This window comes from Varroa jacobsoni, unplaced genomic scaffold (genome assembly GCF_002532875.2).
Source record: "Varroa jacobsoni isolate VJ856 unplaced genomic scaffold, vjacob_1.0 scaffold_39, whole genome shotgun sequence".
NCBI classification, from domain to species: Eukaryota; Metazoa; Arthropoda; class Arachnida; order Mesostigmata; family Varroidae; genus Varroa; species Varroa jacobsoni.
The window spans coordinates 211,185-224,102 of NW_019212941.1; the positions used below are offsets into that span (position 1 = coordinate 211,185).

Here is a 12,918-nt window from a genome sequence, read left to right on the forward strand (position 1 = left end):
TACCCATTTTGCGCACGTGTTAACACAAGCTTCACGACTAAATTAGCAGATAACAAATACATCTTTTTTTACATACATCGGGGACTACTCACGTCTTCTTTAAACATATGAATTTTTGAACATAGACTTACTAATAGTGTTCAACGATTCAAGCGTCGGCGTCAGAGTTGTCTATTTGTCTAAATACTTTGCAGCCATTAAAACAAGATCAAGAAGTAGAATCCGCTAAAAATGCTTTGATTTCAATAACTACGCTTGTACCAGATCTATGTTACAGTGGCTCTACCAAATTTGCTTGTTCTACTCGATAATATGTCCTTCACTGCTTCATATGGCATTGTATTACCAATGAAACCTAATAGCTTTCCATCCTCCAGCTCGACAACAGTGCCACGAATGATGCGTACGCCATGCAAACCAACAATACACCGCAGCGGTTTTTCTGTAGTTGATAGCATACAACTGTGCAAATAGTGCGAACTGATATATTTCACAAAAATACATAGCGTGAAAGCTAGACTGAGGTATATTTGAAGGTCTTAAGGACCACGTATCCAAAACCTTCTCGGGATCGGCATATCAAGCGTTCTTCTTACGGCTTAATCAGGTACAGTGGTAACGTTTTTACCTACTAAACTAACGATACGTGAAGCAATTCCGGTCCGAAACCAGATATTCATCATGTTTTACTTGAATATACATATTTCCACGCTACCGTTTTGCGCCGCAAAGATAACAACAGAACTTTTCACCTCTGTTAGTTCAAGTTCTGCCATTCTGATTTATCTCCGTGGGTGTGTTTCGCACTAATCCAGATATCGCGGTTATGTTTGTTGCCCAGTCATAATTTAACAATAAAAGCCGTTGAAAGATTGTTGAGGTGTGTCACAAAAGTGTCTCACTTTGCCTCAAGCAACCTTACACTGTCCAAGAGCTCGGCCGAAGCACAGTACACACGCCTTGCGAGAAGACCCGACATGTACACCAGAATGCCAATAAACACTTGTGTTCTTCATCCAAGGGTCAATTTGCCGGAGACCTTCCGTTATAAATTATTGCATTTGAGCAGGTTTAAAAGTACTTCATTCCTCTATGAAGTTCGAAAGTGGGTGCTAGCCTGGGACATATTTAAAATTTTATTACAGTTACCCAACTCAATGACATGACAATCTAGACTCAAAATTCTTCTTCTCAAAAAAAAAAAAAAAAAACGCTATATGGACAGTAGGCAACTGCAATCGATATTAAATTATTGTTATTATTCGACCTATGTGCCCATGGGTTTCGTATTGCCAAAGCAAGGCAAACTACCCCAAATAAGGTTAGTTCCAGGCGAATTTGGCGCTATAAATACATTTTACAAGCTTAGGGTAAAAGAAAATGAACTTATCGATGTTTAAAAGTAAACGTTATCAAAAATGGTCGGTCATCATCATTAAAATGTTGTCGGAGATTGTAAGATAAGTAGAAAAATTATACTGGTACTCCGCGACAACGCTTCTGCCTGTTAAACTCGAGAAATGCATGCAAAGATGATGCTAGGTTTAAATTCGCGCACGGACACACTTCGTTTCGCGCTGGGAGCCAATCGTCGAATCGAAGTAATACTTGACCACTTAAGAACGTAAAATATGAAAAACATTTTTTACTTATTTCATATCTAGAGTCTATTCAGTCCACAAATTAATCACCGTTAGCTTACAATAATAATAATACAAGTTCATTGAAAAGCTTCGACTTTTCAATGAACTTGTATTGGCGTTGCTTTTTTGGTACTGTCGAAGGTACCTAGTTTTCTTTTTAGCTAGGTTCTTTTTTCAGACATTTTGTCTTCCTCTGAAGGTAAGAAACTTATTGAAATTACATTCCTTTTAAACCTGTACACCAGGGGAAACAAATAAAATATTCATATTTCTGCTTCTACTATTGTGCTTTCCTCTGTCGTGCTTTTCGCCTCTCGTATACGCTACGGACCGTTATAAAAAAAATCGTGTACAATTCATGCAAGCGGGCATTTCAGCTGCCAAATACCCGTTCATTAGCAGCTCTTAACTTTCCCTGTTTCTTCTAGGAAAACATTAAGCAATTCATCGTTGCCGCCCATCCTGTAGTTATAGTGCCATATGATACTTAAGGATGCTCACAAACCATCTACTATCAGTTTGCCCAATTTCGGCTAGACGTGACGCTAGCCCTACCATCGCTGCAGTTATCAGGAAATATTAAAGACATTGTCAAACTTCCAAACTCCAATGTCAGTGGAAAAGAAAAAAGATACGCGCGTTGTCAACAATATAGCCAACACTTAAGAATAACATACCTATTAACAAATGTTTTCTACGATTCATCTTAGCAATAAAGAGATCAAATGACGATAGAATTCCCCATTCGCATATCCCTATTACATACTCCAAGTAAAGACCCTTATCCATTTTGTGAAATGGCGATCCAAGATGTATTGATTAACGTAGATTTACTGGAATAAAAAGTGAATTAGGTTACTACTGGGAGATTCGGAAATTTCATTTGATCCTTCCACTAGAGGCAGTAAGAAGATATAAACCTGATGCTAGTGGCGGCAATTGACACACATTCAACCCGATCATATTGGGGGATGCGTTATATGGATATATATCAGGAGCGCGCGGGGAAGTGGGAATGGGGGCCAGCAAACATTAACTGCGTTGTTGTTGTCGTTCTGTATAGCCGATGTTCAGTGGCGTACTGCTGTATTACCGGCTTGATGACTGTGGGCTGTAACAGCTATATAGGATTTGAGTATCGTAGAGGGTGAATGTTACCGTGCAAAGCGAGCCAACGAACATTAGCCATTGGAATACATGGCGGATGTCGTAGGATGTAGTTGGTTGTTAGGTAAGGTTAAGCAAATCGTTGGAGGTGGGGTGGGGTGGGTTGTTGTTTTGTCTATACTAGTACTGTCGTCACATTGACCGCCTGGCAGAGGTATTCATTGGCATTACTGGCGCTGCTGGCGGCACACTGGCTGGCGCTGGCGTCGACTTGGCGATTGGGCGAGTCAGCCCATCGGTTGTGGCCGACGGAGGAGCCACCAACGTCCGTGCTGCCCCCTTGTGACCGAAAGCCACTCGCGAGTCTAGCGCCCCTATCGGCAGAGTTTCGCGCACGGACATTGCTCGAACGTCAGTCAGGCGTCGAACACCGGTCGACTATAGCACTGTAGCACTCACCTCAGTCGAGGAAGAGTCGAGTTTCGTGTATTTTGTTGCACAATTTTCACGCTTGCCACGAGCTGGTCTCCAGGGCTGTCACTCACTTCCAGTTAGCGGTTAGGCCTAGCAGCGCGGTATGAGGTAAGCGATAATTAAAAAGTTGTATGTTCCTATAACTACGAGTTTTTTCTAGAGCAGACATAACTCGCCTCAATATAAAATGCTTGCAATGTTTTGTGTGCTGTTTCTGAAGGTAGAACATGAGAATAACGTCGGGCAATTGTACTTTGAGTTCGGATTGATGACCGCCAGGGGGCGCTGCAGCTAACGAAGATGCAGCCCATGGTTTTGACATTTCGACAGGTCTGTTTCAGCCAATTTTCAAATAACTCGAAGTCCAACTAATAGTTGCCATCGCTATATATATTTTTTGATATTGAAATAAGTCATCAATCGAAGCTTGTGTTATTTTTGGGTGTTTCAGCTCACTGTCGCGCATAATTTAAATTTGGCGCGCCAGCTGTGGACGCGTGGCGGTACAAACTGTAGGCAAATTACAGTTGGTAGCTGGGCTCTAAAGCGGTAAGTTTATGTTCTTGAATTTAGTTTAGTTTCCTAATTCTCCTATTAAAGTATATCACTGCTAGAATAAAAGGGCGTGAACGCGCAACATATTAAAACGACCATAATATAAAAGGAATCGAATTAATTGCAAACAGTTGAGTGATGCTGCAATGTTTACAAAGCTCAGGAAAGAGTGGAACACTGATCCAAAATACAGCATTTGATGGTGAGATGGATCTTAGCAAAATCTGAAGTAATGACTTCTGCGAGTAGTTTTCTGCTTCAGTTTGAACATGCTAGTTGTAATACTATTTTGGTTTTCATAACAAATGCTTGCTAGTGCTAAGGGTAGCTTTTCTTGAAAGAACTCCTCTATCACACTGTCATTCATCAGTGTTGTTGAGGAAACTCCCTCCTCATTAATTTTGCTTAATTCAGTTAGAATTGACGGGTGCTTCAAAAGTAATCAACTTTCTTTTACATTCGGAAATCAAAAAGTTTCCGTGTCTTCAATTTCATCTATTCATGGCCTAGAAACATAAAATTTGGTTAATAGATTTACATGATCATTGTAATGCAATTACATTAATTAATTAGTAATTAATTATATTTTACCTATTACTAGAAAAATTATTTGAAATACAAAAGCTATTCTTACGGCCAATATCTAGCCCTGTTACAGTGCCGTATATAATAAAAAATATAGTATTATATATATATATATACCCATATAGAATCAAATGATCAATCTATCGCTAGACAATCGCAAAGCTAGAATCATTATCATTTAATTCTATATGGGTATTTTAATCATATCCTTGGAATCAATTTTGCAAAGTAGAAAAATTTCCTTTGATATATACGGCATTTATTTCATCATTTATTGGTCAAAGAGTAAGCTACAATAATATTACTAAGTGCCTTTGCCATAAATTTTTGATACTAATTTCCTGTTTTAGTTAATGCTAACGTATATTAGTTAGCGACTAGTTAGCATAGTAAATTGTATTTAATGTGATTTAGCATTAGTGCCTGGTAAAATCTTTTTTTAAGATTTTACGACGCACTGATACTGTTGTTTTGGTTATATACGTTAGTGAACAATGCTACTAATGCCATCAGTCGGCTGCATCGGTTATTTCATAATTTTCTATGGCGCTCCTTGGTATATAAATCTAATTTTTATCGGCTTTCGAATTCGTATTGTGTGTTGTTTGGTTTTGGAACATGGTGTTATTGCCGGTCTGTTTGGGTGTGAGCGTGAGTGGACTTTAAAGGCGGTGTATTCTTTCTCTGCGTAATAGAAGCTAAGTGGTGACTGTCAGCCAGAGAGATTCCATTTGACATCTACAGGGATTAATTCAATCGTTTGTATTTATTAGTTATTGAATTTATTCGCTAAATATTTCGATCCACCCGATCATGCCGTAAAAGTACCTTTGTTCTCGTTCGCACTCGTTTATTAGGCTCACGTTAGTCCCAGACCGTTGCAGAGACAGTCCGTTGAGGCGTCGTGTGGTTCAGCAGCTGTGCGATTCGCGCCTTGCTGCGTGTGGCGCTGGAAACGCATCGATACGGTTGCGCGATAACGCTTACAGCGCGCTAAAGAAGAGGCAAAATCTTTAGCGTGGTTGTGGCGGACGCTATAATCTGTGCGGACGGCACCTATAGCCTGACGGGTTTTTGCCATAGCGTTGAAATGAACAGCACCCGACGACGTCACGAAGTCGAGGATGAGGCGGAAGACCAGGTTGACCTTTTGCGAGGCAAAATTTCGACCCTTAAGGCTGTCTCCATCGACATTGGCAACGAGGTTAAGGAGCACAACCGCTTCCTGGAGGCGTTCGACGATGATATGAATAAGTCCGAAGGTCTTCTTCGCAAGGCAATCGGTCGAGTTTTAAAACTACACCAAGCAGGGCACCATCGATATATTTGGTGGTTGTTCCTATTTTCGCTCTTAGTGTTTTTCATTATTTACGTTCTAATGAAGTTTAAATGACTATTTTCTGATTAACCAACCTACAACCTGGTGCACATCATCAGACAGGACCATAACCATGCGTTGCATACAAATATGGCTATCATAAAGAGGTATCGAGATGCGAAATAGGGCAACATAATTATGATAGAGCAAAGTAATTCAAAATAGGACTGTATCATTATTATTGAGGAATTTCAGTGATGAAACGTGCTTTCTCTGTTGCCCGCAAATTTTAGGCAATTTAGCGAACTGCCTGAAAGCAAATAGGTAGAATGACACTGAACAGTAGAATTACTATAATGAGTGTTCGCATATCGAAAACTTCTCATAGGTCGATCAACGTGTGTTCAACCTGATGATCGACACGTTTCAATTTAGCATGTGAATGGAACGGTGATCGTAATGTGACAAGTGGTAAAGAATTAATCCTAATTCTAGCGTTAAGAAACCTGGAGAAGTTACGTCCATAGTGGTATGAATACGAAAAAATACTCTTTTGCGATCATCGTCCACGTTCGAACATGATTGTGATAAATCCTTGGAAGTACGTTGTATACAAATAATGTAAATATATATAAACGTCCCTTTATGTCGTATTTGAAGTTAATGTCGTGCTATATGGTTAAACAGCCGATGTTGAAAGACAATCTTTAGAATGTTGCTTACAAATAATAAAGAATCATACAGAACATTTTTAATATTATCACATACACGTATTTGTGCTTTATTTATTTCTATGATAGAACCTGTTAATTAACACGGCCTTATTCATTCAAACTCTGTCACGTGAATACCGTAGCATTTTATAATAGGACATATGAAGGTAACAAATCATAATAATTTATTGCAGTACTTATCCGGTAAACAGATATAGCTGTGATAGAAAGAATAGACTTAGTGTATTCTTTCTATCACAGCTATAAGATGACTAGTGGCTTTAAAAAGTGCTGCCGCAGGTTTGTAAAATCACGCCGTTAACATTAAGTAGAAGGCTTTGTCTAAAAAGGCATTCTATGTAAGAGTAGAAGATGTGAATGAATGGGGCGATTTACATGCAGTTCTCGGAATTTCTTAGTGTTTTTTTTAGATTATTACTCGAAGAAACGTTATGCTGAGCTGTCTCATTCTCAAGTTACAATCAGTTAAGTGAAGGGCGGTTGCTTTTTGTAATTAGGTGATTGTTTATCTAGTTAGCAACATGAAATTGTGCCACTTCAAACAAAGTCCCCTATACAACGACACAACAGTCGAATCTTGCCTGAAAGCTTAGCTTAATACTCCCTATTACTGCAAAACGCTTTCTAGGATAATAAACATCTGTAAGGGAGCTTAAGAGCTTACGAATGTGTTATCTATTCATGATGGTTAAATAAAACACCTAACTTGGAGAAACGCTATTTTTGAGACATAGGAACATTTGAGCCGAATATTGCTAACGTATGATCACCAAATGTGCCATTATCTAATCTTATTGTTAACTTAGGCAATCATAATGAGTGTTTGTGTGATTGCCTATTTAGTGGCTACGTTCACAGGGATGTTTGTTTAACAACAATAGAATGTAGTACTGTAGAACAGAACAAAAGATAAGAGTTACTCGCAAATATTCCACGGGGTTATAACCAATGCATCGTGATACATGCTTTTCCCTCTCTGTGCAATTAATAATATGGATTGCACACCCTCTCACTGTTTATGTACAAATAAATCCCTATGCAAGCATTTAGTCTTTGTCGACTCCTCTATCGGCTAGCTTCACTAAATGTTAAATCGCAGTTGTATCTTAAACACGCTGTGATAAGCTAAGTAAAACATGTCACTAGTACGTCGAGTATTTCAAAGAACTACAAGACCCCTAGAGCTATTGGTATTAGCCTTTTAGCGAATAAAGAAGATGAAGAACTTGTTTTTTTCCTATAATAGATAACGTACTGTGATCGCAGAAAGGGAATAGAATGACATCTTATCTCATTACACATTGTGGCTGTTTTGCATTGGCAGCACGTTCATGCGTGAGCCGGAGCAAGTATAGCATGGCTGACTGGCTGACGTGTTCAGGTTTATCTGAGGGTCTCACTCAGTGAGCGTATCAGCAATGGAAAAAAAAGTGTTTGTGTAGGCAGGATGATGGAAAAGAATACGGGAGGATGTCTCTACACTTTTACTTAGTCGACACGAGTAGATAAAGCCAGTCAGTAAAAGTTAAGAGAGAAAGATGCCATGCTACCTTTGGAGTGCAGCTGCCACCACTGCTAACTGTTATTATATCGGCTCATGTGCGACAGCTCCAGTTAAGCCGAGCCCGACTGCCGGCGACGCAAGTGAGTATCTACGATGTATGGCAGTGATGGTGGTTGCGCTGACGGTGACGTTTCCATCCCGAAAAACGACTGAGATTGCTAAACGTGGCCACAGCGGCCGACATCTGCTGCTGTAACAATAGGTCATTGCTATTGTTTTCTTACCTTCGTTATTGTTCTGGTTCGAACGGGCGATTAACACTGAACAATCCATGGACATTTGCTGGATAGGTTAACAGTTGTCATGTGAGTGGAGTGCAAACCAATGCTGTCAGAACAACAATCCAATATTTGCACCTATTAACCAGTCTAATTTTCCGATATTATGACCGTCAACGCGGCATCGGACTGCCAATAGCAGCAGCAGCTGCGATTTTCTAGGTACCGCTACTGTTGCTTATCCCTTCACTGGACTCACATCCCAGGTCGAGTCATGTCGTCTAAGAAAAAGGTGACATTTAGAGCTACGATTCGAGAACGGCCTGAAGCTGCTATGCTAAGCTGATCTGATCAGCAAATGTTTTTTAAAGGTTCTTCTCTAGGGACTAGAAGAAAAATACAGCCGAATAATTCCTTTGTGATTTTTCTACGAATCAGCTCACCGATATTGTCGTTGGCACTAACTTATTGTTTACTATTATGATAGCAAGTTCGGCCTGTAAAGGTAGTGAGTAATAGTTAATAAGATTTCATTGTAATATAGTACCGTCTCAAGATTTCATTATATATTTTGGTTCCTAGGACGATCAATATGGCTTCCCCCGCAACCCTCCGGGTATCCGGTACTCTGGTCGTCTCCAATCCTGCTCAAACTCCTGTGGTTTTGATCGGGCAGCCAAGAAATATTGCCAAATTGACATTCGAACAGGTCGCTTGCAAACTCCAGCCCAAGTAAGTCAAAAAAGTTTTGGTGATCATTTTACCACTTCAGTCAAGCAAACTTGTACGAGCATTTTATTTAGATAGTTAAATAAACATGTAACAGCCAAAGCGTAGTGAAGCTCAAAGAGTCGGTGCTATCTGAAACAGGGAAACGCCTGTGACGATATGGACATTTAACTTTTATCATACCTATAATTGTAGGGTATCAGCTGACATGTTCAAGGCGGCCCAGGAAAGTCTGACTCCATCAGGTCCGGACAGTACACCATTGTACCTCAATCAGGCATCGATTGCTCAACTGCCATCGAAGTGTTCCCGGCATAATACGCCTACTCAGGCCCACGCCGTCACCAAGGCCATCGTGAAACATACATCGGGAGCTGACGAGTCTCTCGTGGTAAGTCACGCTTGACGAATACATTAATTGGCAGGAAACAGCATTCTGGCAGACAAACCGCTGTTGCCGAACTTACAATTACGCACCTCATTGGTTAAAGAAACATTAACTTAATTATCTTTACTGGTAGATAGTGATAGCTATTGAAAGATTCGTATATCTTACCACCAATATCTCAAGAACTGACTAGGCTTTTTAGCTTACTTAGCTACACACTGTATGACGCGAAGTCTAGCTTCTACGAATGCTTTGTTGTGTTTTTAATGCCCCGTTGTAATTTACGAGCAAAGTATTGAACAACGTATATGCATTACTAAGCTTAGACTTCGCAATGGAACTGAACCGGAATACGAGCGGAATCAGTATTATATCCACCGTTGCCTCTAACAGTTTATGACTACTGCGTAACATCGTTCTTTAGCTTAATTAAACAAAAATGTTCTTTGGAATGTTTTATGTAAGAGCTACACCAGCAAAACATCCTAAATTAATACATAAAGAATAAGGATAATTATTTGGATAATACTTATTATACTTTTAACCGCTTTTTTTTTAAAGAGAGACGTATAAGACATATCGTTTATTGCTGGCAAAAAATTCCATTTGGCATTATGCATTACAGAGGTGACAGAAGCACGGCATTTTTCTGACTGGCCTGTGGTACAAGCACTCAGTTTATATCGATTTGAAACATCTTGGCCATCAATATTGGATGTACGTTCATGTCCAATATTCAACCATATTCTTCAAATAAATGTATATCGATATGCTTGATGTATCTATGTGGTTTTACTTGCTAAAAGTGAAACGTATGGACTTTATTATACGCTTCTGCAGTGTAAAGAATATTACCGACTAGATAAAATAATCATGTTTGTTTTATGAATGTTAAAATAAATTCACTGAAAAGCCAACAATGGTAAAGTTATAAATACTTTTTTTAACTCTTTGATGCGGAATTTGCCGAATAATACGACCCGCCATAGATCATAAGACTGCAAATTTCAAAATTCTGTGTCGGTTATCTATCATTTCAGATTGTTTGCGAAAAACGTGATGTATTTGCAAGCGCGTGTGCTGTGGCCCGCGCATTCCCCCTGTATTCAAGAAAATCGGGTGATTCAGCTGACGGTGAACGTGCTCCGAAAAATGAGAGGTCGATCTCAGTTGAATTTCTACTGGTCGGTGAGGGAGAAACGCTCTCAGCCGATGAGGTAACAGCCCTTGAGGCTGCCATGGAGGGTGTCCGATTGGCAGCCCGCGTCGTGGACACACCCTGTCAGGAAATGAATGTTTGCGCTTTCCTCGCAGAAATTCAACGTGTCGGCGATGTATTGGGCATCAAACCATGTGTCATCCGTGGAGAAGAACTTGTTAGGAAGGGTCTGGGTGGCATTTGGAGTGTAGGCAAAGCGGCCACCTCGCTTCCAGCTTTGGCAGTACTTTCACACACGCCTGAAGGCGCCACGGAAACAGTGGCATGGGTGGGCAAGGGCATCGTTTATGATACTGGAGGCCTCAGCCTGAAGCCCCGCGTCAGTATGCTCGGCATGAAGAGGGATTGCGGGGGTGCCGCTGGAATTCTTGGTGCATTCAGTACCGCAGTGAAATGCGGTTTCAAGCAGAATCTGCATGCCGTGTTCTGTCTGGCTGAAAACGCGATCGGCCCACTGGCGACACGTCCGGATGACGTTATCACTATGTATTCCGGCAAGACGGTTGAGGTGAACAATACCGATGCTGAGGGTCGAATGGTGTTAGCTGATGGAGTCGTCTATGCATCGAAGGATCTTGGTGCTAAAACGATCCTTGATATGGCTACGCTAACTGGAACCCAAGGCATAACTACAGGAAAGTATCATGGCGCCGTACTCACCAACTCAAGGTAAATCTGTAGAAGTTTGCTAGTGGTAATAAGCAGTTTTTTTCACTACCTCATGTGTTAAGGCTGAAAGTATATTTTAGAAAATTCAACAATTCTATTGTTACACGCAATGTTATTTCTGAACGATAACGTTTGTGACAATTTTCGTTTTGTAGCAAGTGGGAAGACGCTGCATTAATTGCAGGAAAACTAAGTGGTGACCTCGTCTTTCCTCTGCCATACACCCCGGAGTTGCATTTCAAAGAGTTCTCTTCGGCCATAGCTGATATGAAGAACTCGGTCGCCGATCGAAGCAACGCGCAAAGTTCCTGCGGCGGGCTGTTCATCCAAAGTCATCTTGGTTTTGACTTCGAAGGCGACTGGATCCATATCGACATGGCCGCTCCTGCACATTGTGTAAGTATTGTTTCAAATGTTGCGATGATATATTAAAGTTCATAAACGTCGAGATTTGAAGGGCATCATATTTGCATTGAAACTGTATAAGACAAAACAGAAAAGAACGAATCCGGGGCAATCATGATTTCGATGATGAAATACACTTGAAACTATTTTTAAAAAAGATTTTGTTCACAATTGTACTCCAGGGTGAGCGAGCAACGGGCTATGGCGTAGCACTGCTCTCAGCATTGTTTGCTGATTACTCCAAGAATCCAATGATCAATTCTTTATCGCCCTTCAGCTCTACTATTCCCGAAGAAGGTGACAAGAAGAGGATCAAAACCGCCATTTAGTCCTGCTCCATAACGACCACGGCTTTAGCAATACTAACATTAGGATTTTAAGGATAGGAGAGGTTGTTCAAATCGTTTGTACTACAAAACAAGAGAACAACGAATATCTTACCACACCATAGAAATGTACGTAGACTGTAGTGAAAATGTCTTTATGTATATGTCCAGTTTTGCAGAGTGAAAAATAATTATTACATAAAACATTAGCGCAGACTATAGCGCCGCTACGACTAAAAACTATTGGATCCAGACGTCGAATCGCGCAGGGCACATACATATGGATGCGGTCTTGTACTTCCAAAATTCTCAATAAAAAACGTTATTAAAAAGTACGTCCTACAACTTTTTTCAGTCTCTCGATTGCGCACTTGTGAAGTCCTTCATGTATCTAATTTGTCGACTCTGGGTGCCAAGACCTCTGTCATACCGCCATTATTCAAAATGCAGTCGTTGCAACGATTAAAGCCAATTTTTATGTAATTAAGATGCAGTGGTTTGCTACTAACGATAACAGATGTAATCTGAAGGAATAGCTATGTTTGGTTAGCTGCGCTATACGTAAGCGCAAAATTCTGTGCATGCGATCCATATAATCCAGCATTTGTTGTGCAGCATCTGATAACGCATTCAGAAGGTTAGGCGCGATTGTCTAGTACGGGTACCTTACACTTTAGACAGAACGCTAAGTTTTACTCACCGCTAGTTAGCTCTGCACAGATTGCGGAAAACAATTGTACGAGCACCGTACGTCAATTTCGGCGTGCGAGAATTAATAAAAGATGGTTCAGATACATAAAAATAATTATTTCATTAACTCACAGTAGTAACTATCTTTATGCCTTTTATTTTCCCTTACAGTGTCCATAGACCGGGTATGTCTTTTGAGCACTGATTTCGTTTGTATTATAGTTACTAAAAAAACTGTCTTAAAATTACCCATAGGTTATACTGGAGGTTATGATAAGAATCGCGATAATAATG

General features: G+C 40.3%; 2 protein-coding genes across 5 annotated transcripts; both read left to right on the forward strand.

The window, feature by feature from the left end:
* Positions 1-3,130: 3,130 nt before the first annotated feature.
* On the forward strand, positions 3,131-12,269 carry grsm (probable aminopeptidase NPEPL1 granny smith protein). Of its 3 annotated transcripts, XM_022832509.2 has the most exons (8): positions 3,131-3,332; positions 3,445-3,554; positions 3,676-3,773; positions 8,781-8,930; positions 9,123-9,318; positions 10,356-11,203; positions 11,359-11,599; positions 11,791-12,269. In XM_022832509.2, exons 2-8 carry the CDS (start codon positions 3,525-3,527, stop codon positions 11,935-11,937), a joined length of 1,710 nt encoding a protein of 569 aa, XP_022688244.1. In that variant the 5' UTR covers positions 3,131-3,332; positions 3,445-3,524; the 3' UTR covers positions 11,938-12,269. The 3 variants fall into 3 exon arrangements, with proteins under 3 accessions (XP_022688244.1, XP_022688256.1, XP_022688251.1); XM_022832521.2 differs by lacking the exons at positions 3,131-3,332; positions 3,445-3,554; positions 3,676-3,773 and adding an exon at positions 7,949-8,060; XM_022832516.2 differs by lacking the exons at positions 3,131-3,332; positions 3,445-3,554; positions 3,676-3,773 and adding an exon at positions 8,096-8,285.
* Bet1 (blocked early in transport 1) lies at positions 3,681-6,449 on the forward strand. 2 transcript variants are annotated; one of them, XM_086968136.1, is made up of 2 exons: positions 3,681-3,773; positions 5,222-6,449. In XM_086968136.1, exon 2 carries the CDS (start codon positions 5,455-5,457, stop codon positions 5,755-5,757), a length of 303 nt encoding a protein of 100 aa, XP_086824262.1. In that variant the 5' UTR covers positions 3,681-3,773; positions 5,222-5,454; the 3' UTR covers positions 5,758-6,449. The 2 variants fall into 2 exon arrangements, with proteins under 2 accessions (XP_086824262.1, XP_086824265.1); XM_086968139.1 differs by lacking the exon at positions 3,681-3,773 and adding an exon at positions 3,809-3,981.
* Positions 12,270-12,918: the final 649 nt, after the last annotated feature.